This window comes from Sinocyclocheilus grahami, unplaced genomic scaffold (assembly GCF_001515645.1).
Source record: "Sinocyclocheilus grahami isolate Dianchi unplaced genomic scaffold, SAMN03320097.WGS_v1.1 scaffold208.1, whole genome shotgun sequence".
Lineage (NCBI taxonomy): Eukaryota > Metazoa > Chordata > Actinopteri > Cypriniformes > Cyprinidae > Sinocyclocheilus > Sinocyclocheilus grahami.
Window position 1 is genome coordinate 1,831,849 of NW_015505387.1, and position 25,504 is coordinate 1,857,352.

Consider the following 25,504-nt stretch of genomic DNA (forward strand, 5'->3'; position numbering starts at 1 on the left):
TAAAAAGCATAATACTATATTATGAACTCAAAACACTTTTTTTGTGCATGATTTGCACAGTTTGACATTTGGATCATATAGCCAGCTCCATATTTATGGCTTTTCTGACATGGTAAATTTGCTCAGTAGCGCACCTGGTACAGCATTGCACTTGTGATGAGAAGCGCTTGGGTATGATTTCCATGAAACATGTGCCACGGTAAAAGCTCAGACTTGTAGAAGCATGCTAAAATAATTTGCTCCAACAAGTGAACTTAAAAACGTTGTGGCCAGTAACTTTCTTAACAGCATAATCAACACAGAACAATTATCCACCATCACAGTAGCTAATTTAGTAAAGCACCAACACTGTTGTAATTGCTGAACAGGCTACACATGATGATTGACACTACCATTTTATTATTTCATCATTAAGATTTTGAATCTTTATGTTTAAGAAAGTGGTTCTAGCTGAAAGCTAATTAGTTTTCTTGAGACCAAAAAATTAAAATAATAATAATAATAATGACTGTATTTACTGTATGCTGTTAAGATGACCACTAATGGCTTTCATTGGTTAATCAGTAGCTATTTATGTCATAATTATACAGTGTGTACAGATCAATTGCTGTATTCATTGTTCTCTTGTTGCACTATGTTCCAAGTCTAAGGCAATTTAATAGGCTGTCAATGGACTGGCATTTTTATCCATATTTCATATAAAGTAAACATTTCACAATAAAGTGACCAAAGTGATTTATTTCAATAACAATAAACAAAGTTATTTATATGTAAAAAAGTCACTCTGATATGCAATTTGTTGTTTAACTATGTAGTTGCTTCAGAGTTTTTAGAGCAGTGTGCAACTTTGGCATCTCTAGTACTTTGTGATTTTGTGTAATAGTTATACCAAGAATGTCTAATTCTGCTCCTAGTCTTTCTATTCCACTGTCCTGCAGACAGTTTAGCTCCCACCTTTGTTAATCCCACCTGATCCAGTTAATCAGGCTCTTCAGACCCACTAGGACCTTTCAAGCAAGTGTTTTGGAGCTGGTTGGAGTTGGCTTGAAACTCTGCAGGACAGTGACCCTTATACATTATACCGTTATACAGTGACCGTTATATATTAGCCAAAGAATGTAACCACACATTCAGAAACTCTTATCCCAACCTGTCCCACATCAGAGTTAATACCCTTTGGCATCAGAATACCGATCAGGCATTGGAAGTTGGTAGCCCAATAAAAGTCCTCCATTCTGGACCATAGAACAGTGTTTCTGAGTTCTGCTCCTGGAGGCGTTTGAGGTGTTTTACTAATCTGACGTGGCCCATTCAGGCCATTAAAAACTCTACTAATGAGCTCATGAGTTGCAATAGGTGTGTTAGACAGGGATGTGCTGTGCTGCGGGCCGACCCAGGAGCAGGATTGTGAAATACTGCACTAAAACATCATGCAAAGATAAATCTGGCTTCAAGTCATGTCAGAACGATCACATTTACGAGATGAATACCTCATAAACCACAATGTCATAATTACCAGTGGGAAACACAGGATTGTTCATAAGCGGCAACTGTTTTGAATTGGGGACATGCCGATTAGAGATTCATGCCAGAATATTTATACAGTATGTGGTAGGAATTTTTTTGTACTGGTGCTTGCCAAGAAATAAAAGTAATTTCCCATCGTTTTCTGGAGATACAACAATAATAAAATACATACTGCATGTGATTCTAGTCGCACGTTATATTAGGTGGCCTTAACTACTATGTAATCATTTGATACAATATAATTACTATGTACTTAAATGTTGATGCATTGTAATTACATTGCATTTAATTAACATTTGTATTTACACGGTTAACATTAGCCCCAACCCTTACTCTAATACTAATCTTAACCCCAAACTTACCATTACTCCTAAACCTATCTCTAACCCTTATAATCCTAACCCTTCCCTTACTATTAAACCTAACCATACCTTAAACTCATTAACAGTAAATGCGATAATTTTCTAGAACAACATGTAGGTAGTACACAGTAAATCCATAGTCTTGTAGGTATTTAATGTTAGTACAGAGTAGTAGGGCCACCTAACATAAAGTGTGACTTATCTTTTGCTTTTACATTTTGTTGCACAAGGGCTTTTTCATTGTAAGTGAAATATCAAATTGACCAAACATTTTTTTTCTCATATTAACATCATATAAACACCTCACATTTCTAGGCTCATAAGTAATTTATTCCCAGGATGACTTGAAGGGATGAGACAGAAACAGATTAAATGTCTCATTAGCTTGCTGGTGAGTGAATATTTCTGGAGAAGAACACAAGACCCACCTAAGCCAGATGGTCGCTGATGAGGGCTTTCTTCTCCTTTTCACACTTCAGTCTCATTCATTTTAGACAATGTGTGCAGTTGGATCTTGCACTCCGAATAGAGTAATGGGCGAAGGCGGCATGGTACTAGCCACGGCATATGTTGGCAAATAACATTGATTGTTTAACTAGACAACCATATGCCCAATTTGTTGAAGGTGAGCTTCCAAAAGAATAATTCCTTCAAGTGTCCTGCAGAACACTGTATCCTGAGTCTGGACTTGCCATTGGGCACATAATGCCAGCATGCATCTATGAGGTTGGCCTTGCTATCACAATGGCCCCTTCACATCTGTTCACCTTGCTAATGTTGTTCAGCAACATGCCAGCTTCAATCTGTAGAGGCATCTGAGCTACTCCTCTAGCCTCTCAGCTCTGTCTGTCTCACAGATTCGTACCTAAACATTTACTTTTTGTTAGGAGAAATTGTTCCACAGACTTTCACGAGATGTCACCATAGAATGGCAGACTTTTTGTAGGGGAAAAATCCCCTGGAGCATCCTAGAGTTGAGTGTCTTGCTGGAGATGGCTCATGGCTTCCTTCTTGTGGAATCAAACAAGGAACCCCATGGCTAGCAGCCCTGGGCTTTACCACTATACCACACCACCTCTGTGTTGAACGTCCCTTACATGTTGAATGACACCTTGTTTAACATCAAGGACCTGTATATACGTCAGAAAGAGGGACAGGACAATATAGCAAAGAAACTGTGAGAACTTGGATCTGGGATTAAATTGTGGGAACTCCTGCTGGAATTTAAAAGAAACTTTGCTAAAAGGGATGTTGGACAGATGCGTTCAGTGCAGCATGACATTCACACTGGGGATTCTGCAGAAAGGTAACAAAAGCCCAACCATGAGAGACTGGTCAGCTAAAGCTACCCAGCAGCAGTTCAGTAGTTTGCTTAAGCTATACTGTAGCTTTATATTATCAGATGTCTGTTTGTGCATGACTGATTCACTTTTTACACCACTGTAACAAGCAAGACCAACATATCAAAACCCTGTACTGCCTTCGAAAAAAGCACTGACTGAGACCCCAGGTGTTTAAATATGTCTGTATTGCATAATCAAACCTTAATGTCATTCATATTAACAGGATAATAGCTGTTTTCTCTAGGAGTATACAATGAGCTTGGAAATTTTAGAGAATTTCTTAATTCATTACAATTTAACTGAACCATATATTTTTTGAACTATTATGATATTTAGTCAACTAAAACAAGACTAGACCAAACCATTCAGATTCAGTTTTACAGCTGAAATTAAAGATATTACACAATTTATTAACTTTGCAACATTAACGCTATTTTCCTGTTTATTTTTGTAAAGCTGCTTTGAAACAATAAAAAAATATAAAGTGCTGTATAAAGTGTTACATTAATTTGCTGTATAAAGTGTTACATTAATAAATGTAACTTGGCAACCTTTACATTACCGTAGAATGTTTTTATAATGTCTTAACTGTGGTGACATATATTCTTCATTCTTTAAAGCAGACATATATGTTTGTATAAATTAAACACATTAATCCTTATTAAAGTGATTCAGTGATGAGCAGTGAGGGATTTTCTGTTTTTATTATTTTTATTATTGACATTAAGAACACAGACAGTAGTATATTAGGATGCTGTCACTTTAAGACCTAATGCACAGATCCAGTATACTGATACACATCCGATATTCTCCCAGCTGTTTACGTTCGCTTAAGACATAAGCGACTATGTTCACATGAATGCTCACCAAAATTGACATTTTGACACACTTTTCAGTGTATTTGTCTAATCAAGAGGGATAGTTTGCGAAAGAGAACTCAATTCTGTACTCCTACACGGTCAGAGATGCAGCTTTCTGTGTGTGTTGTTCAGGTGTGTGTGCACAGAAAACATTACCAAAGTTATTCAAATTCATCCAAATGTCTGCTTTTCCCTTATTCCCCCCGACATTAAAGGGGTCATATGATGTGATTTAAAGTTTTCCTTTCTCTTTGGGGTGTTACAAGCTGTTCATGAATAGATAAGATCCCTAAAGTTGCAAAGACTAAAGTCTCAAACCCAAAGAGATATTCTTTATAAAAGTTAAGAGTCAATCACACCTACCTAAAACGGCTCGTTCTAACATGCCTACGTCACTGTGTGGGAAGATTTGCATAACACCGCCCAAATGTTCACGCAAAGAAAGAAGGCGTAACTTTGATTCTCGCTGTAGTATTGTTGCCGCCGCCATGTCGTGGAGATGTTGTGAAAGCGAAACTACTTTGTTTGGTCTTCCAAAAGAGGACACAACTAGAAATCAGTGGTTAAGTTGTATTTACAACACTGTTCCAGAACAGATCAACCCAAATATTCAGATGTGTGCAGCGCATTTTACGGAGATCTGTTTCCTGATCCTGGTAGAGTAGACTACAATGCCGTCTACACACAAAGGCTGTTTCTATTAAGTGGGGCAATTCCAACTTTGCAAGGACAGTCTGGCGCTTCTGACTCACAGCCTGTAAGTATGTTTTCATATTAAAACAATTTGCCACTGACGATTCAAACGCGAGTTTTGGGCAGTGTAGAGTAGGGCTTGTTGTTTGTCATTTCTCTGATCACAAATGCAGACATGGTTTTATGTTTACGCGGCGTGATGCAATGCGTAAAAAGACAGTATAAGTCATTAAAATCAGTAATTATGTCCCCACTGGATGCAACAAATGCCTAGTTTATAATGGGTTTTAATGTTTTTGTCTCTTCGCTCCGGCCGGGACACAGCATCACAGTATGGTAAGGGGCGTCACATTTCCGTCACACGCTTGAGGTATTCGGCCAATCACAACGCACTGAATAGCTGGCCAATCACAGCACACCTTGCCTTTCAGACCGATGAGCTTTGTAAAAATCTACACGTTTCAGAAAGGCGAGGCATAGAGGAGAAACAATAATGTACAGTATGTGGAAAATAATGTGTTTTTTTAAACCTTAAACCGCATAAACACATTTCATTACACCAAATACACAAAATAATGTTCTTTTTAGCAACATCATATGACCCTTTTCTGAATGTTTTTGAGACTTGCAGCAAGTGTATGCTAACTTATGTCCTGCCAGGTAGATTAGTATGTTATAATTCAAATGTTCGTATCTAACCTTCCTACCACGCAAGAGACTAGTTCTGATTGGATCTCTTTCCAAATTGTCCCTCCCTAATATTTTTTCATTAATTGATGAAAATGTCAATAGATTTTCAGCATGCTTTTTATCATTCATAACTGGTTTTATTTATTTATCTTCTCGTTTTCACCAGTGAAAAAAATGTTGTTGACGAAAACTATGATGAAAATTATTCATCGACTAAACTATCACTGCCAGCAAGTTTCAGCATGATTTAATAAATGTTGAATTCATATACACTTTGTTAGTATATTAATTAATAAAGCATATGAAGGTGGTCTGGGAGAAGTGTGTTCAAGTACAAACAATGAATTCTTCAGCGGTTACACTTTATTTTGATAGTCCACTTTAGACATTCTACTAACTATAAGTAACTTTGCAACTACATGTCAACTAATTCTCATTAACTTGCAACTACATGTCTAATAACTCTCAGAGTAGACTGTTAGGTTAGGTTTAGGGTTAGTAGAATAAGTTGACATACGTATACTTGCAAAGTTTCTCATATAAGTATGCTGTATGTTGTGGATCCATCAAAATAAAGTGTTAGAAGATATTAAGCAGACAGTCTACTAATACTCGTGGGTGTAAAGGTTTCTCAGGTGCAGTCTGGGGCCGAGCATTTAGTACATAGCTGGAAATTCAGGCAGACAGAGCACTGACGCTGTACTTTACACCATGCATTTGCTATCACAGCATGACCTCTGCTTTTCCTTTGACCGGCAACCTGTCAATGGAAATTTGTACATGTAGGACCATTATGCAGTGACCTTTTCAACCAGCAATTTTCATCCTAAAAATGTATTTTCCAATTATCTTTTAGCATTTTCCCTGGCACGCATAATGAATTCAAATCATTTTGCTTCCGAGCTTTTTTTAAAATGCTAGACAATCAGTGCCGCGGTATAATTTCCTCTGCCTGAGGAAATCTTTGGCCAGTACGGCTTCCTTCTCCTTTTCAGCTATCAGAAAAGCCCACTGTAGATCATTTCCTTAAATGTGTTCTGAGTTTTCATTGTAGACAGTACAGATCCTTTAGAAGAAAAAAAAAAACTAATTAACCTTTAGGTGACAGAGCACACTTTCGTCCTGTACTGTTGTTCCAAACACAGAGCCAGGAAAAACAAAACCCCCATCTCGCTAACACATGCGTTACCTGAGCTACCTACACTACCTGGCTCTAAATCAATGCTTGTGATGTAAAGTTGTGTTAGACTGAGGAGGTAACCATAGCAACAGCACTCAGCTTGAGCAATTTCCATTAGGATCAGTATGGGACGGTACACTGGCACATACAGTACTGTTATTATGTATCACTTTATTACAGATTTATGCATCATATATTAAAAAATACATTAAGTAGATATTATAGCTATCCTTTAAAAGCTGACTGAAAGTATAATATGCGCACTGCTCATGAAACAACAACATGCTGCATTGAACCGAACAAGCTTTTAACCCATTTATCATTTAATGCAATGCAAAAGGTTACAGTACAATTTCTTGAGTCTTCTTAGTTGTCTCTCGGTTCAGGAGGTGGTTTACTTGTAATAGATTATTTTATTATCACACGGTTTTAATGTCCAACGCTCACTGACACATGGCTAATAAAATTTTTAATGACAAGTAAGTCATGTATATCGCAGTGTACAACAGTGCTCTTCTTGCTTGTTAGGTTTCCTTGTCATTATTTCTTTATAAAACCTGGATTTTTTTTTTTTATAAAAGGGTTTTCATTGAACTCTGTTGATAAATGGTCTTTCTGAGCTTTCTACACTTTCATTTTAAGGTTCATGTTTTGTCAGGTTTTACAGAATATCACACCAAAAAGCCACCAAGAAAATGTATAAATGTGGCTTGGGTCAATGTTCTCTTTGAGTTGGCGGTGCCTCGTCTAAAAACTGGAAGAGAAAAATAAAACGTGTCTTGTGGGATTGGTGGGGAGGTAGTTGAGAAGTGCGTAGCGTAAAGTAAGTCATGTATATCGCAGTGTACAACAGTGCTCTTCTTGCTTGTTAGGTTTCCTTGTCATTATTTCTTTATAAAACCTGGATTTTTTTTTTTTTATAAAAGGGTTTTCATTGAACTCTGTTGATAAATGGTCTTTCTGAGCTTTCTACACTTTCATTTTAAGGTTCATGTTTTGTCAGGTTTTACAGAATATCACACCAAAAAGCCACCAAGAAAATGTATAAATGTGGCTTGGGTCAATGTTCTCTTTGAGTTGGCGGTGCCTCGTCTAAAAACTGGAAGAGAAAAATAAAACGTGTCTTGTGGGATTGGTGGGGAGGTAGTTGAGAAGTGCGTAGCAATGAAGTAATTAACAGGTCTAAATTTAAGATGTTTACATTTGAATTGCTTATTTTTTTTAAATTCCCTCCATTTGAATTGCACAGTACACTCTAAAAAATGCTGGGTTGTTTCAACCCAACTTTGGGTCAAATATGGACTAACCCAACTTTTGGGTTAAAAATTTAATGTAAGAATTTAACCCAACGGTTGAGTTAGTCCATATTTGACCCAAAGTTGGGTTGAAACAACCCAGCATTTTTTAGACTGTAACAATCTTAACGTGATGCATACTTGACTGTCATGCACGAATGAAACATCAGGTAAAATAGCTGGTTAAAAAAATGGAACAGGTTTTTATTAACTATATGCATCTATTTTATTTAAATAATCATATTTTCAAAATGCATTTGCATTTGTTTCCAAATCAGCATAAAAGTGTTAATTGTGAAAACAGTTTCATTAAAAAATATGAACATGGTTAAATTGTGACAAACAATATTAGTTCAATTAAAATGTATGTAGTTTTGGACTTTTGTAATTATAGTTTCCTGTTGGATTGATTGATGATAAATATTTAAACCTGTTTATTGTGCATTTAAAAGAAATATCACCCGTTTCATTTATGTTTAACTGACAAATATGCATCGTTCCACTTTATGTCTTTAATTAATATATGTATGTCAAATATGATGAATGTTTTTGGTAAAGTGTAGTTATTGTGCTCATGTTGATTTGCAAAAAAAACTTTTGCTGCTATTAAGGTGGGATACAATTAAGGTTAGAGGCAGGTTTGGTGGTCTGGTTAGGTTTAGATGTGGGTTAAGAGGTAGCGTAATTATGAATAACAACAAAAATTTGTAATTACAGATAACTACATGAAGGTGTATAGAAGTACAATGAAAAAACGTGTGTACACAATAAATGCACTGTAGCAAATTATTCATTTAAATGCAACTAGTTAAAGACACTTAATATAAAGTGGGTCTAATTAAGTGCATTAGTTTATGTAAAACTGCGATCCAAATAGATGGAAATTCATAACACATAAATGCACAAACATAAATCTTAAATTTAGGCCAACATATATTTTAAGTGTACTTTCTGTCACCTCGCTCTGTCACATCCAGTCAAACTTTAAATGATGAGGCGGACTTTAGTGAGCACTTTTAATGAGCTTGGCGAAACCTCCTATTGAAGAACAGCTGATTTCAGTTTTCAAATAATATATACACAAAATCCGCAACTTTTTACTGCACTATTATAGTTAATATTTTGGAATAAATCTAAAAATACTGAAATGGTAACACTTTATTTTAAGAACCAATTCTCACTATTAACTAGTTGCTTAATAGCATGCATAATACGTATTAGCATATTGGCTATAAATTTATAAAGCACTTATAAAGCACATATTCTGTATGACCATATCTTAGATCCCTTGATCCTACCCCATAATTAAACTTAACAACTACCTTACTAATTATTAATAAGCAGCAGATTAGGAGTTTATTGAGGGAAAAGTCATAGTTAATACATAGTTAATAATGAAAATTGCACCTTAAAATAAAGTGTGACTTCTGACATTTGTTTTATTGATAAATTGTGATTTTACTTGTTATGATTTGTACTAGGTTTAAATGAGTTATTAATTATTAAATGCAATATTGTATTGATTGTTGATAAAAGTGTAAAAATATATATTATTTATTGATTTTAACTAGAATATCCATGTGCACCTTTTTTGTGTTTGTTTTATCTTCCCCATCCCAATATTGTAAGTCAAATCTCTTAGAAAGGTAACAGCACACCCCTCCTCAACAGGCTGGATTATTTGAGGTATCATTCATGCCTGTAGCGCAAATGATGCAGAGAGAGCTGCACATCAAATCTTAATAGTCAGGGTTAAGAATTTATTCATATAGTATGAGCAATAATGATAGTGATGCTTGCTTTAGCAAGAGCCTCTAAAAACCTGAATGATCTTCCTGTTTATGAGCAAATGCAATTGCATTACACCATTACTTTGAAGTTCCGTGGATAGACAACAATCATGGAGATGCTTTTATGATTATAGGAAGAGCTGATAAATGGAATGAACTCTCTCTCTCTCTTCCTCTGATATCTGTGCTGTGGTTCTGTGCGCAATAAGCTACCTAAATCCCCCAGGCCTGGATTACAGTTCTGAGGGGATTTAAGTGTCGGCTTGACAGGTGTTACACAGTCAATAAGTTAGCATCTTTACTACTAGTACAGCATCTCACAGCATGCCGTCAGAAAGACAGCCCCAGCCTGGACCGAAGATGCTAAAATTGTTCTGATGTCTGGAAGACTATCCTTCAAATCCCGTGGGTTTGAGCGTATTGTTTTTTTATGTTCTTGCCGTTAGACTTTCTCGTGAAACAGTGTTGGATGGAGGCTTGCCTAGAGCTTTGCTTGACAGAGTGATTGTAAAGGCAGGAATCAGAGGAAGCAAAGCGCAAGAAAGAAATCAAGGACTCTACTAGTAAGCTGGCAACAACAGAGCGATGTGCGCAGCCGTGCTGTCTGCCAGTTCGGCCACTTCTGTCGTGATGCCCCCAACATTAGCGCCTCAGATGAAGCCTGCGCTTGCTACTAAGCTGGCAACACGTCCAGCCCGAGTGGCGAAGCCAGCGGTGGCAGCCGCCTGCTCTAATGCTCTCCACAAGCTGACCCTGTCACGGCTCCTGGCGGGATTCTTTTGGACGGGGGATAGCTCTGTGTACGGATCTAAATGGAAGCTAGGCTTATTTGGTAAGAGTCAAAAAACAGGATAAATCGATTCATTCTTTGTTTTTAAATAAACGTATTGAATTATTTCAGTTTAGTGGATTGCCAAAGTCATTTTGTGAAGTGGCATGTCTTGGTGTTTGGCACGATTTTGACTTTGCTTCGTTTATTCACCTATATAAATCAGAAACATTTTTTTTATTTGTACAGTATATATAATATGGCTATCAATTTTCCAAGGCAAATTTAAAAAATGCTTTTATATCGACCCTCTGGCTCATACATCAAGGCAAGTGATAGGCTTATGTAATAGCAATTTTATGTTTTTGTCAGGTTTGATGTCGATGTAGCCTGTCCCAATAACCACTCTTGCAGTCTTTGCACTTGACCACTTGTCTGTTTGTATGACCTATTTCTTGCATTTGGCCCAAGTGTGCAGGTGAGCATAAGGCTATAAGTGTGTGCGGAACTTTTGATTACCTGATGGGACACACTTACGACATTGTGTTGTAAAGCTGTAAGTAAAGTTTTTAATACTTTGCGCTAAAACTTCTAAATGTCCCTGTGGAATGAACAAAACTATTTAATTGTGGTGCTTCTAACATTTTACAAATTAAACCTACTCATCTCTGCATCATTGAAATGTGTGACACTTCACATTACACTGCCAAAATATATGTTATATCTAATTAATTTACTTTAAAGTGGACATTTTTCTTCAACCCGACAATTTCAGGGTACGAGATCCTGAACATGATGAATGATGGGATATGCTTAGCCTTAACCACTGCTAAAAAGCAGAGTATTAGAAATAGTGTGGATATAGTGTGCATTAAGGGCACTGAACTTTGGCATTTTGCAGACCTGGCGCAGTCTTACACACTTAATTCCTGTCTTGTACACTTGCTCTCAAGTGGCCAAGATGTACGTATGGGTATTGGATGGGGTTAAACAGATCACAAAACTCATGGTTGAGATTTTTTAGTGGGGATCGGGTCATTTTTCGGATCAGTAAAATGAATCATGGTTTGAAACAAACACTATATACTTCTTTGATACCACACCAAAAACTTTTTTAAAAAATCAGACATTATGAATGACAAGTGAACAGTTAGTAATAAAATAAGAAAAAAAATTACAAGCATAAATAAATAGAATAGAACAGAATAGAACAGAAGTTTAAATAAAATAAGGTCTAACAGTAGTACTCAGGTACAGAAATGTACTAATTAAGTGTACAAAAAGTGCATAGTGTTCACTGTATAAATTAAATCTAGATTAATCTTTGTTACAGCTATGTTTGTTTTAAGACCAAATGCACAGATCCAATATAATGACATACATCCGATTTCTTTCTGTTTACATTTACTTTACTAAAGAAAGGAAAGTAATAAGCACAGTGTGTAATTAAGCCCACTGTGCTTATTACTTGATGATATGGTTGAGATCATGTTGTGTGTGTGTGGGTCGGTTTAAACGCAAGGAGATGTGAAAGAGAACTGAATTCTGTGTTTGCACGCTTTCCGTGCTTTAAGTGTGTGAGCACAGAAAACAGTGCGCAGGTACCAAACTGAATTCTCTTTCGCCTATTCTTGCGCTTAAATGATTTAAAATCGCTTGAATGTTTTATTGGCAAGACTTAGAAACATGCATCAGTCTATGATGGTTAACCTTTGCAACTAATCCACAAATGCAGAACCATGGAGCTTGGTCCATATGGATCATGGATCAGCTACAATCTGTTGAACCCCTAGTATTGGGACAGGCCTACTGTTGCCGTTGCTGGTGTACATTACTCAGCAAAAGTTCAAATATAATTTTTTTTGTAGTACAACTTCTAAAAACAAAATCTCTGATATGTTCAACTGCACAAAGTTTTCCTCTAAAATCACCTATTAATGTCTACATTTTCCACAGAAGCGTCTTTTAAACTGACATTTCTGCCATCCTCATGTTGGTCAAAACTTACATGATTATTTCTGTTGAACACACAACAAAGTAATGAACTCTATTTTTATTTATTTATTTGTTTTTAATTAAATGCATGCCGATTACTAGCTGTGAAGTTCAGTTGCAATTTATTTTGGTTTATTAATAAAAAATGGCAATATGTTATATTAGGATGAAATGTGTGCCTGCGTTTCCTTGCTAAATCAAAAGTTCTACTGCCAGACTAGGAAGTTTTTAATATACAGTATAATGAATTATTACTGTAAGTATGGTCATTTTATCTTGCTTGGGGCACCCAATAAACCAGCATTTCCACTAGAAAATATTTAAATAAAATAAATAAATAAAATAATTAACAGCATTTCTTTACAAAAATGTTTTACACTTTGTTACTTTAAAAGCTGACAGAGGCTTGCCAAAAAAAATCGCAACTGAATATCATTGCTGTCATGAAATATTTACTCAGTATATATTTTAACTTGCTCTTCAAAACTCAGTTGTGTGCAGTGTACACATTTGGCTTCATCAATGCATTGAGACGTCAAGAAGGCTGATTTCTTTAGTTTGTCATGACGGAAAGGCACCTGTTTGTACAGGGGCTGACATATGGTGCAATCCCTTTAAGCTTTAATTCCCTGATGGATGTTGCGTGAGAGGTTTACCTTACTTCTGTCTGGCACACATCCTGCAGACGAGCCCCTTTGACCTGCTACATGGCAGCGCTAGAGGATCACCTCTGGTAAACAGGCTTAAACGCCACCAATCGCTGCAGCTTCTTTTGACTCTTCGGTGTCGTTGACTTAACTGATAACTGTTGAAGCGTCAACAACACTCTTGAGCCAACTAGATTATGCGAGTATTCATGCTGGTCAATGAGCAACACGACTAGTCATTTTGTTTTTAAATTTCCATTCAGGTTTCTCGAATGCTTCAACCATGAACCTGGTTTCCATAGCAACCATTTCAGACCCACTAGAGTGTTTTTGATGAGGTACCACATGGGAAGCGCTTGGGTTAGACTGCTTTTGCACAACATGGGACACATTCAGTAAAGCTTTCTCTTTTTTTGGTGTCCACTGTTCAAGCAATCAAAAAGCGGTTTGGCTTAACCCCTAACGATTCTAAACATCCTGCTGTGTATTCAGCAATAGGGATCAGATCACTGCTCTTGCGAGCATATCAAGGAAAAACTGCTGAATTTACGGTGCATTGAGCTGGCACTGCATTGCAGCACTTGTGTTAGTCCCGGCTGTATTCTAGTTAAAGGTTTAACTGGCAAATCAACCACAAAGGTTGCAGGTTCCATATTCTTAAAAGAAATGTTCTTTATCGCCTAATGTTAAGCGAAGAACCCTCTTCATATCATGAACTATTTTCTGTTACTCTTGAGTGTATTCCTTTTTTTGTGGTGCCTTAAAGTCAACATGAAATCCAAAATGTCTCCATTTACTCTCTTAATGCAGATTCCTGGTCTTATTGTGAATTAATAATTGGTGCATGCTATTACAAAGAAAAGAAAGGTTTGTCTTTATTTTCTTTCTTCAAAATGTAATAACTTGCTCAACCTCTGAAATGAGCCAAGGCCAAAAACAGTGTCAAAAAACCTATTTAGGCATTCTTTAAGGCTGCCATTTAGAAATGTTGCCTTTAAAAAAACAACTATAGTTAACACAATAATTCATTGCAACTTAACATTAATGCAAATGACAACATGCCATTATTTTAGTATTGTTGAATAGAGTACTATTATGCCAACGCTAATGTAAAGTACTGTAATATATACTCTTATACCTTTTGTTAATATCTTGAGTTTTCATATTTTCCATTTTAAATTCAGCTAAAGATTTAGTTATTTGTTTTTATTACGTTTCAGCTTTCAGTTTTAGTTTATTTAGTTTTAGTTATTTTACTTCAACTTAAACTGAATGAAATGAGAAATAAGCAACTTTTTTGCATTTTTTACATTGTATTTCAGTTAACTTTTTTTTTTTTAGACAGTACCATAATTTTTTTTTTATTTTTTTTTTTAAAGTTGAACTAAAATGCATTCAGCTCAGTTCTGTTATGGAGTGTTTTGCCAAATGCAAAAAAAAAAAAATACCACTCTTAATTTTTGTTTCATAAATGTCCTGTTTTACGCACATGTCACATTTTAAAGTAAAATGGGCTGGGAATGCTGTTTTATCCATCCACCCATTTTCCAAACTGCTTGTTTTCTGTGGAGCTTATACTTCAAAGTCTCAGGCAATAGGCAAGAAAATACACTGAATGGATAGCCAGTCCATCGCAGGTATGTCATTCCAATGTTGACTATAAAGAGATAAACACTCCAAATGTTCTGTCATTGTCATGTCTCACCTTCATGTTGTTCCAAAACTTTCTGTCTTATTTGGAACACAAAGGTTTTTTGGGTGGGAACAATAATTTTCAAGCATCTGTATATAGGTGGTTTTCTACAAAACTAGAACTTCTTGGGATCAGGCGGTAAAACCCTTTGGTTCTAACTGAAACAATAAATGGTGTACTTTTAGAAGTTACAAGTGCTGATGACCCTGGGATCACTATTCCATCGCCGCTTGGCCTTGAACAAGGCACTTTAGCCATGCAATCAGTGTACCGTCATTTTGAATAACACATAAGCGTTTACACCAATCACTCAAACCTGGATTTAGTGATCCGCTAAAATCTTCTTATATTGCATCCTGTCTGTCGATGCTCCCGGCATAATTATCAAATAAAGAGCCACCTCAGATGAGCTCTGCCAATATTAATACCACATTAGTACTAAGAGATGGAAACAGCGGACGCAGAGCGATGGCTCACTATTGTGAACTCATCACTGATTATTATACAATCGTCTCTCAGTTTATCTGCTGTTTATGTAACAGCGGTCTGTTCTCTGAAGAAACTTCTTTACCAAAGCCAGATCTACTGTTGTCTTAAGTGTTACTTCACACTCTTTCTGTTCATAAGTGCATGAATAATGGAAAAACCCAAATCTTGCAGTTATCTCTGTTCCTGAAGGCAATTTGGTGGAGTAAAGTCTGCTAAAGTAGTTTTTTTGTCCTTACACTGTTATAACACTTAAAGTGCCATGTTTTCTGGGCATGTACCACGGTAATGCCATGTACAGTATATATCAAAGCATCACTTGCCATACTTCTGCTACAGTCTTTTTTAAGAATAAGAGTAAATTGGAAATGTTAATGTTGGAACATTGCTTGGTAATTTCAGTTAATTTCATTTTCATGGCAATTCTCCTCACAGTGTTGAAACATTATAGACAGGTTCAGCATTTTACAACCACCTGTCAATTGTGAAATGAGCCATTTAGAGTAAATGTAAGAGTAATTGTGCCAGTTATTTAAAAGCCATGATTGTTTCCAACGAGCATTTGCTCGTTGACAGCATGAAGAGAGAAACACTCAATCTTGCCAAACAATAGTTGTGTTGTGAGGGGAGAGGGACGTTTCAAAATGAAACACTGGATTTCGATCAGGTTCATAAAGGTCACAGTAATGATTGCTGGCCGCTTTGAGCTCAGGGCTGATTCAGGAGCATATGTCAGATATTTTGATGGATGGTTAGTCCTCTGGGTAATGCACACGAACACAGAAATATACCTGAGTGGGGTTGACCAATAATATTCTGTGGAGCAGACAACTTACCTTTGGCTATCTGAAAAGATAAAAGTACCTTTGCTGTATTTTCGCTCTCAGTGAGAGTTGGATCTGGTCAAGAGTTTTCTTTCTTTTCATACACAACAAATAATAGAGCATTATCATGTTTCATTTATAATTTGGAGTGGAGAGTTTGTGTGATATTCAGCCATCTAATGTTGTTGTCTCTGTTCTGTTAGTGGAGAAATGCATGAGCTCCATGCAGACGGGCACTCAGATGGTGAAACTGCGTGGAGGATCCAAAGGCCTGGTGCGCTTTTTCTATTTGGATGAACACAAGTCCTGCATCCGCTGGCGGCCCTCTAGGAAGAATGAGAAAGCCAAAAGTAAGTGTCATTCTTAAGGATTCGCCTCAGCCCTGAATGCATTGTTTTTTATTAGTCATTTCTATCAGTGATGATGATTTATTCTGACCCTGATGGAAATTTCATTACTCAGATGTTCTTTTATAGCTCAGGATACTTAATCGTCTCAAATCGTTCTCCTACACTATTAAAAATAAAGGTTGTAAAAGGGGGTTCTCACAGTGATGCTATTAAAGAACCCCAAAGATCCTTTGGGGATCCCCAAAGAACCTTTCAGTGCATGGGCACAGAATACATGGGGACGTGCGTTTATAATTAAATGTAAATTCGTCCCCCACACTTGTTTTCGGGCAAGTGTGTACACTTTAAGGTTTTCAAGGGCCAGTGTGAATAAAGCTAGATTTAAAAGCAAAGACAAGATGACCTGACATTTTAGTCATATCCAAAACTAGACAACATTACGGAGCCCTAAACACTCTCATGCAGTGTATGTTTCATTCGTAATAGTAGCTGGAGGGCGCTCTCATGCAGAAAGTCCAAAACGGACACATAAAAGTACAAACTTATGATGTGCGAGGAAATCCTTAATATGGACAAAGGCATCCAGCTGTCACTGTAGCTAAGCAGGAATGTTTTGGCTGATGAAATGTGAAGACAATAAACACGCGATTGCAACAATATATGGTTTATGTGTGTTTTTCAAGTAATCTCCAGATAAATAATAATAATAATAATCTCCGGATAATGAATAATAATGACAATTTACAGAAAGTGTATGAATAATGCAGTGCTAATTAGCTTAGCATTTATTACATATATAAACTATTCTGCCTTATTCTGTTATAAAAATGGGAAAAAATATAAACCATAAAACTGTCATTAGGAAAATATAGGGAAAGAATTTAGAATACAACATTTTTGGTTATTGTCCAGCAGTGTATTTCATTTCTTAGCCAATTAAAACTAAGCGATTAGTCAAAGAAAATGGTATTACATTTGACATTTCTGTCCCCCTCGCTTCTGAAATGATGGCTACCAGTGTTTGTCAATCTGGGGTGCGTTTCCCAAAAGCATGGTTAGCCAACTATGGTCACAAGTTCCGTCGTTTCCAACATAGTTCAACGATTCGGTGTTTCCTGAAACCATAGTTCAAACAAACATTCGCAAACAGCGTTGCAAACTTATGTGCTAGGAACTAAAGCTCTGGACCTGTGGTTAGAAGCATAGTTTCTTGTTAGCAAGGGATATGGGCTTAAATAAATATGCTCTTGGGCACAATAAGCCAGCTAACATGCAGTACAATCTATATCTTCCATTCTATTTAAATATATATGCATTTTAATCTATAAATTTTAGCGCGTCCTCAATAAGCTCTGTTTTTGAAGAGTGCGCATGTGCATAAATGCCTAAGGGAACCCCAGAGTATGACGTAAGAGGAACCCCGCGATGAATCAAACATCAAATAAAGCAAAATGACAGGGAACAAAACATAGTAAATTAGTCATCAGGTGCCATGCTCAATACGGCAGCATCTAAGAGATCTCGAATCAATTCATTAACATGCGTGTGACGTCATTAAAATCACCCCTAAATTGTTGAAATAATGTGGTTCAAGCTAGATAGTTTCCACAACAATGCATGGTACTATGGTGGTTAATCAGTGAGTTACGTCGTCGTATGGGAAACGCACCCCTGTTTTGGATGTCTCTCTTATCATACACACTCATGTTGGGGTTTGCAGCCTCTACTAATGAGATGATAAGTTGAATCAGGTGTCTTAAAATATGCAGTGGTGTGGAGACAGGACAGGTTTGAGAACCACTGCTTAAAGGAAACTTTTTTCTTGATGTTAGGAACATTTTAATAATGTAAAAAACAATATAAAGAAGCTTTTGTGCAATGGAAAGTTTCCATGGATGTTAACGTTTATCCATGGTACCACAGATGTCAATAAAGAACCTTTATTTTTGAGAGTGTGAGACAGGCGTATCAACTCCTGCTCCCAGAGGGACGTCTTTCTGCAGAGTTTAGCTCCAACACATCTGCCTGGAAGTATCTAGTGAGCCCAAAAACCTTGATCAGCTGTTTCAGGTGTGTTTAATTTTGGGCTGGAACCAAACTCTGCTGGAAAGTGGCCCTCCAGGAGCAGGATTAGACACCCCTGTCCTACTCCATCAATGATATCAGTCATATCTCATTTAAGTGTCAACTTTAATTTGACGAGAACTGTTTGAGAACCCCAATGAGTGCAGAGGTGATATAACCTGAGCATAGTCTGGGACATTTTTTAATATGTCCTTTGAAACTCAAGAGCAAACACATGTGAGATAGAAAATCTGAGAAAGACTGAAGACTTGAAAAGAAAATTCAAATTTCATTTGTGATTGTTCTGTCTTATGAGGGGCATTCAAAAATACTCAAAAATACTTCTGCATGTCTGTTGCAGTTGATGGTTTAAATATAATTTACTGGCTCTAACTGTCATGCATATGATTGGAATAGATTACAGCGACTGTATTTTGACCTGCCTCACTTGCCTTTTCTATTTCCTGAGGTTGTCCTCGACTCGCATGAGTTATTGACATCACGCCTCACAGGGGAGCATTCATGTCTGAATGACAGCACTCATTGTGTCTCGCGAGGGGGGATAAAGTTCAGAGTCCCAACATTCCACCGCAGCCCAGGGAATTAATCAGCTTCTTAAGTTGACTCAATTATTCATCGGTCTTAACCGGAAAGATTGCAGTCGCCTCATTGAGAGCAAACATGCACCAGTTGATTCGTGCTCAAAAAAACTGCCCGTGAGGCTCATTAGAGAACTTTGAGTCTATAAGGATTCATAGAGACTCCAAATGATACCAAATATGTTGACAGTGTGCAAGAATAAGATTATCTTAAGAGCGTTTGCTACCACCTCCATCTGCATTATTTAGTAGCCTAGATGTGTTCTACTGGAAATCACGCACTAATTGCACTTTTTATGCTTTTTACATAAAGTTTCACTTTAGTTTTAGGTATTTAAACCACAATCTTTTTGAAATCAAAAAAATTGTTGCATAACAACATATAGACAAAAAGATGAACAGCTGCATTTAATATATATATATTTTTTTTTAAAAGAACGCTACTAAAAATGTAATGTCAACAACAGATTAAACAAGCTGTCAAGTGTGGTTTTGGCTTGTAGATGAGAATACTAAAAGACTTTTGGCTACTTTTCAAAAAGCTCCAGCTTGTCCTGCTCCAACTTCCTGTTTCAGATGGAAATATGTCAACGCAGGAAAAGAATATTTGTAAAATGACTCCATATGGTCTTCCCTCTATCCTATCGTTCTTAAACGCACTTTGTTGTTTATCTTTCTTTCTTAACTGCATTGTTGACTATTTGTATAGTACAGTTTGCAGTTTAGCATCATTATACAAGAATATTTGAATGAAATATAAAGAAAGCCATGACTGACCAATCAGAATCAAGTATTCTAGAGAGTTATTAACAGATATGTTGTATCTATTTGTCTAAAATCCCATCATGATATGGTGATACATCTCAAAAATGGATGTTAGATGAGAGGCACGTGTTGAATCAGATGTCACTCCAGTAGTTATCTGGACCTGTTTTTGAGGAATGTGCTACTATAGCATGCTGTTCAGATGTGGCTACTCTTGGCAGACAAGTCTAAAGGAGCACAAATTGATGAATTACATGTTTCTAGATGGTCTACATTGGCGTTAGAGAGTGTTTAATTTGAGGTAGCCATCTGCTCATCTCATTTACATAATCTGTTCTTGAGAGACTTCATTACACATATTCGTTTTCGCATTGGGATCTTGATGTGAGATGATGTTTCTTTGAGAATTTCGCAGCTTGGAGGAAAGTAGAATGTTAATGAACCTCAGGATTACAGTGTAAATGTCATCTCTTTCTGTAACTTCCCAGTGCCTATTGCAGTGTTTTTTTCTTCTCCTCACAGTCTCAATCGACTCCATTCGGGAGGTGTGTGAGGGGAAGCAGTCGGAGATCTTCCAGCGGTATGCCGACGGTAGCTTTGATCCCAACTGCTGCTTCAGCATCTACTATGGCGAGCACATGGAGTCTCTTGACCTGGTGTCAGGTACAGGTGAAGAAGCTCGCACCTGGATTACTGGCCTTAAGTACCTTATGGCCGGCATCAGCGATGAAGACAGTCTGGCCAAGCGACAACGCACTCGTGACCAATATCCTTCCTGATGGAGCTCCCATTCCAGAAATTCAATAACGTTGGCACTATCTGTCTTACTATTACTCCGATTTTTAATAGATTAGGAAACATGAGCACATTGGAACTGTCAGAAGAGTTCGATTCCCTGCAGGGGGTGTGCGATATTGACAAAAAAATTATTTATCGATATTTTTGTGATTTTTTTGAAAATCGATAATTGAACAATATTTTTGTTTAAAACTGCAGTCCGTAACTTTTTTTGGTTAAAAATGATCCGAAATCAATATTTGAGCAAGTACAGTACATAACCAGCCAGTGTTCAAAACGATCGCCTTACTTTAACCCAATTCACAAAGGTCAGCTTATAATAATGTTTTCTAATTTGAGTGGTTCGGGTTGGTTTTCGCGGGAAATTCGAGCATGGCACTGCGTCATTACGTCACGTCTGTAAACATAAAGTTGTCCCGGCTACTAGGCTATCGCATGTGAGGATCCTGCAGGTGGCCGATCGTTTATAGCCTTTTCTCAAAGCAGCTAGAATAATTAAATATATCATTTTGATGGCGGATTGTAACCCAGAAAGGACTATGTTTATGAAACACATGTGAATGAAATTAAATTTTTGATAAGTATTAAATTATATTCCAGTTTTAAATGTGCTTCTGATTACAGATAGCCTGGGATTACAAAGATTTGTATTTTAAAGACAACCAGTTCGATGGGAGCATCATTTGCTTTTTGGGTTAAAATAATTTCTTAATATGAAATTTCAATGGTATGACAATTAGAGATTAGACTCTACAGAAATTGAAATCTACACGCTAATACACTATAGGCAATGCTGATGTTGTTAACATTAATAATTTGAGAATAAAGTATAACAATAATAATAATTTGCATTGTTTGATGTGATATGAGCTAACCGATCTTTAGATTAAATCACCATTGGTAGCACGATTTATTGTAATGCTTTTTTCCTCAGTTGGTCAGAACAAACATGGCAGACATGTTACTTACTTGTTCAGATGGCAATATACGGTGAAAATTCTTATTTGGGTCATATTCCAAGACGTAGGTTAGAATCTGTGATTGCGAAGTACAGTAAATATCCACACCGATGCGGTGACTGACTGTCACACATACTCCTCAGAACATTAGATTCATCCGCACTGGAGCCATGCCAGAGCACAACCCACGCAAGGAAGATCATTCCGCAAACCGCTGCAATTACAGGTTTTCAAACAGAGATGGCGACAAAGAGGCAAAACTTACGGACTGCAGCTTTAATTAAAGAATATTTTTTATGCCTGCACCTTGGCTGGTTTAGGCCTGTCATGGATAAATAAATATGACACTAAAACTGCCAGTAGGTGGCAGCAAGTCTCTGTCTTAATGAGTGATTAATGAGTGATTCATTGAAGCATTCATTCATACGATTTGTTCGAAACGGCTTCATGTAGAAACGAAGCAAGTGGCTGTCTTTATGAATGAATTATTGAATCACTGACTCAAATTATTCATTTGATTAATTCAGGAACAAAACACTGTTGCTCTGGGACGTGCAAAAGTTCTGCTTTGTCTTTGTTTGGAAATATGTTCAGTGGCAAAACAGAATTGTGTCTAAAATGTAACTCACTCAATATTAAATCCATGTTTTTTTAACGGTTGTATAAAGTTAATATCACATTCGCTCACATGCTAATATTCAGGAAAACAGCTGGCACTCTTGCGTGAGTGATATTACTTAACTCTATTATATCTTATAAATATTAAAAACAAAAACCCATACAGGGATATTTTTTTTGCTTTACTTGAATTATAGGATCATTCTAACTGCATTCTATTCTAATAAGCTTCATAAGGCATTAAATGCTTTTGGACTCTCAAGACATGTTTTTGTTTGTTTTCTGCAAAGTGCGTGACATACTTGATAATGTCAGCTTGCATATCGTTAAAACAACAATTACAATATTATCATAGACAATAAATATCGCACACACCTAATTCCCTGTTTGGGAAGCTACTTTGAAACTGCTAAACTAGAAGCTACTTCTATTTTAGTAATTACGAAGTAGTCAGTTACAGTCAAACTGGCTTTTTATAAATGTAGTTAGCTACAGTCAAGCTACCTTTCATAAAAATTCACTATACCGTCAAGTTATTAAATCTTCTTCCCTTGGAATTAAATGAATGAGTGAATAGTGATGTAGCCCTTCATGCTAAAAGGCTACTTTTTGGAAAAAGTTGATTGTTACTTGAAAAGCTACACAGTTTTCAGAGCATCTGAGCTATTCATACTGGACATTTTTAGTAAACCTGCAACTTCACTTTTAGCAGTTTAAATGCTTGTCATGATGAAATGGCGTCTGACATGTTTGTTGTTAGTGCAAGGGTTTTACCGTTCTGTGCTCTCAGACCCTTAACTCTACCCATCACTTGGCTAAAGCAGACCTTCACAGAGGCCGATAAGAACGGAGACGGCTGCCTGAGCATCAGTGAAGTCCTACAGCTCCTGCACAAGCTCAATGTCAACCTGCCCAGACAGAAAGTCAAACAGATGTTTAAGGTGAGCCATTATGATCTGCTTCTCTCTTTTAAAAACATTGGTATTGGTTGATAATAGCCACTTGCCAAATCAACTTTTAAAAGTACAACATTTGGAAAGTTACCACAAACTGTTTGATGACTGATGACTGTTTAATGAGCATCTTTACTTTATGCATGCTTAAACCATCAGTAAATTGTGTGGCTTTCCTTAGACTGGTCACATTGTAGATTATTCTGGACAAAAACTGCTCACTTAGACAAGAAGTCAGCCAATTAGTCTGACTGACATATGAAGTGACCAACATTAGAGGATCTAACAATGGTCCAGATTCAATTAGAAGATGCAAAAAATTTGAGATCATTCCAAAAAGATGTTTAACCATTAACAACCTATGCATCCTAACACCTGTAAATCAGATTAGAGCTTGGCATTTTGAAAAAGCCCTTGCCACTTTTTTGTTTGCGTGCATGTTGTCCTGTATCATCTACATTTATGCTACTCTGAATATGATTATACTGCGGTCTGACCAGGTAACTGGTCAGCATTGAAGATCTTTGCAGAAAGCTTTGTGTTTTCTGGGCCTCACCATTGCCTTCTTATGGTGTGTAAGGCTCCACTCTGCTCCATTTTTCCAGGCCGTCTGGAATACTGTGTGTGAGTATGTGGTTGAGACCTCACATCAGCTGTTTGCAGGTCGCTAAGCTTCACACTTCATCAGCGTCCACCCCATCTGCTGTAAATGGACACAGATGGCCTTTAGTGTAAGACACAGTAAACCACAGGGGGGCAATCTGGCCCTGCTATCCAACAACCGAGTGTGATGTTGAGTGTGTTTTTCACCTGAAGTCTTTGGCCCTGATTTCTCTGGCTTAACCTCACAATTAACCTGTGTGATTCTCGGCCAGGGCCGGAGCTACCTATAAGCAGATCAGGTAATTGCCTAGGGCCTTGGGATATAGGCTACTTTAAAGGTTTCCTTTACAGTGATTTTACCTTTCTTTCTTTCTTTTTTTGGAACTTATAGCTCTTGGACTTTTTATGCTTTTGTTGTATGAAAAAGTGCAGCATGGACATTCTGCTAAACTTCTTGTTTTGTGTTCCAGAAAAGCCTTTGAATGTCTACCTCAGTGACACAGTGTTTTATGACCCGAGAAAACTAACCGTATAAAACATTACTACATCACCCAATTAATGACTTTCATGCAAAGGCAAACTATTTGCTTCACCTTCATTTTTCATGTTATTTGTTAATTTTTTTATTTATTTTTTGGGGGGGGGAGGCAAATTCTTAATTGATAATTTAAGGACCTATAACAATAACAATCTTTGGAGTTTTCCATCTCACTGATCTCAATCTCAGTCTTTCTCCATCACTGATCTTTAGGAGGCAGACACTGATGACAACCAGGGCACTTTGGGATTTGAGGAGTTCTGCTCTTTCTATAAGATGATGTCAACGCGGCGCGATCTGTACCTGCTGATGCTCACCTACAGCAACCATAAAGACCACCTGGACACAGATGACCTCAAACGCTTCCTCGAGACTGAACAAAAGGTGAGGTGTGTTTTGTGGGTCAAATCCACTGTATGATAAATTGGCGGCAGATACCGTGAAGCATGTTGTTTTCATGTCCTCCTTTTTAACTCGGGCACATAATTTGATAAACTTGATGAAAATACGATGTGTCATTTGCATGCTAATGTGACAATAGGTGCTTTCCCCAGCATTTTGGAAAGACTGTCCTCACACACTCTCAGATCTCCTCGTTCATGATTTTGAAGAACAGCAAAGAATTCGATAAAGCTTTGCTAAGGGCGGCAGCTTAAGCTTTATTTGAATTTTTTATTAGTCGCCTAAAACACTAAGACTACATTAACAGGTCATTCACACTGAAAAATGAAATATACACTTGCAGTGTTTATGAATTTCATGAATGAGTGACCTTGTTTACACATAAATATTTAGACATGAGGCATGTAAAGCTCTTTTTGGAATAAATTTGGACCTTCGGGGAAATGGTGTGCATCTACATGTTGTCAACTGAGGAATCAAGTGATTATTAACGGTTAAGAAATGAACACTGGTTCATGAGAAGAGAGTTGACCGCACATTAAGCGCGAGTAATTTTTTCACATATACTTTACATTCGTTCTCAGCTCCTCCACATTTGCCGACATTGAGGGACTACATGGACAACTTGTGCTTTTAATAAAAATTCACACCGCAGCAGTGAAGGTGAAGAGGTGATAAAAATGCTCATGGAAATGTTATGC

The 25,504-nt window shown here is 37.0% G+C and overlaps 1 protein-coding gene and 1 long non-coding RNA gene across 10 annotated transcripts in view; one reads left to right on the forward strand and one right to left on the reverse strand.

The window, feature by feature from the left end:
* plch2a (phospholipase C, eta 2a) overlaps positions 1-25,504 on the forward strand; it is a 138,812-nt gene that overhangs the window by 81,615 nt on the left and 31,693 nt on the right. For 6 of the 9 annotated variants that reach the window (XM_016286271.1, XM_016286269.1, XM_016286268.1 and 3 more), the window contains 4 exons: positions 16,358-16,504; positions 20,455-20,698; positions 23,119-23,248; positions 24,615-24,785. In XM_016286271.1, coding sequence (XP_016141757.1) covers positions 16,358-16,504; positions 20,455-20,698; positions 23,119-23,248; positions 24,615-24,785 — 692 coding nt within the window. Of the gene's footprint in view, positions 1-10,014; positions 10,573-16,357; positions 16,505-20,454; positions 20,699-23,118; positions 23,249-24,614; positions 24,786-25,504 lie in introns of those variants that run through there. The other 3 variants (XM_016286266.1, XM_016286267.1, XM_016286278.1) reach the window with 2 other exon arrangements.
* LOC107595768 (uncharacterized) lies at positions 1,978-14,930 on the reverse strand. Its single transcript, XR_001610298.1, has 3 exons — positions 14,918-14,930; positions 13,468-13,470; positions 1,978-2,086 (listed from the first exon to the last, which is right to left on the reverse strand). It is a non-coding gene; the product is annotated as an uncharacterized lncRNA (long non-coding RNA).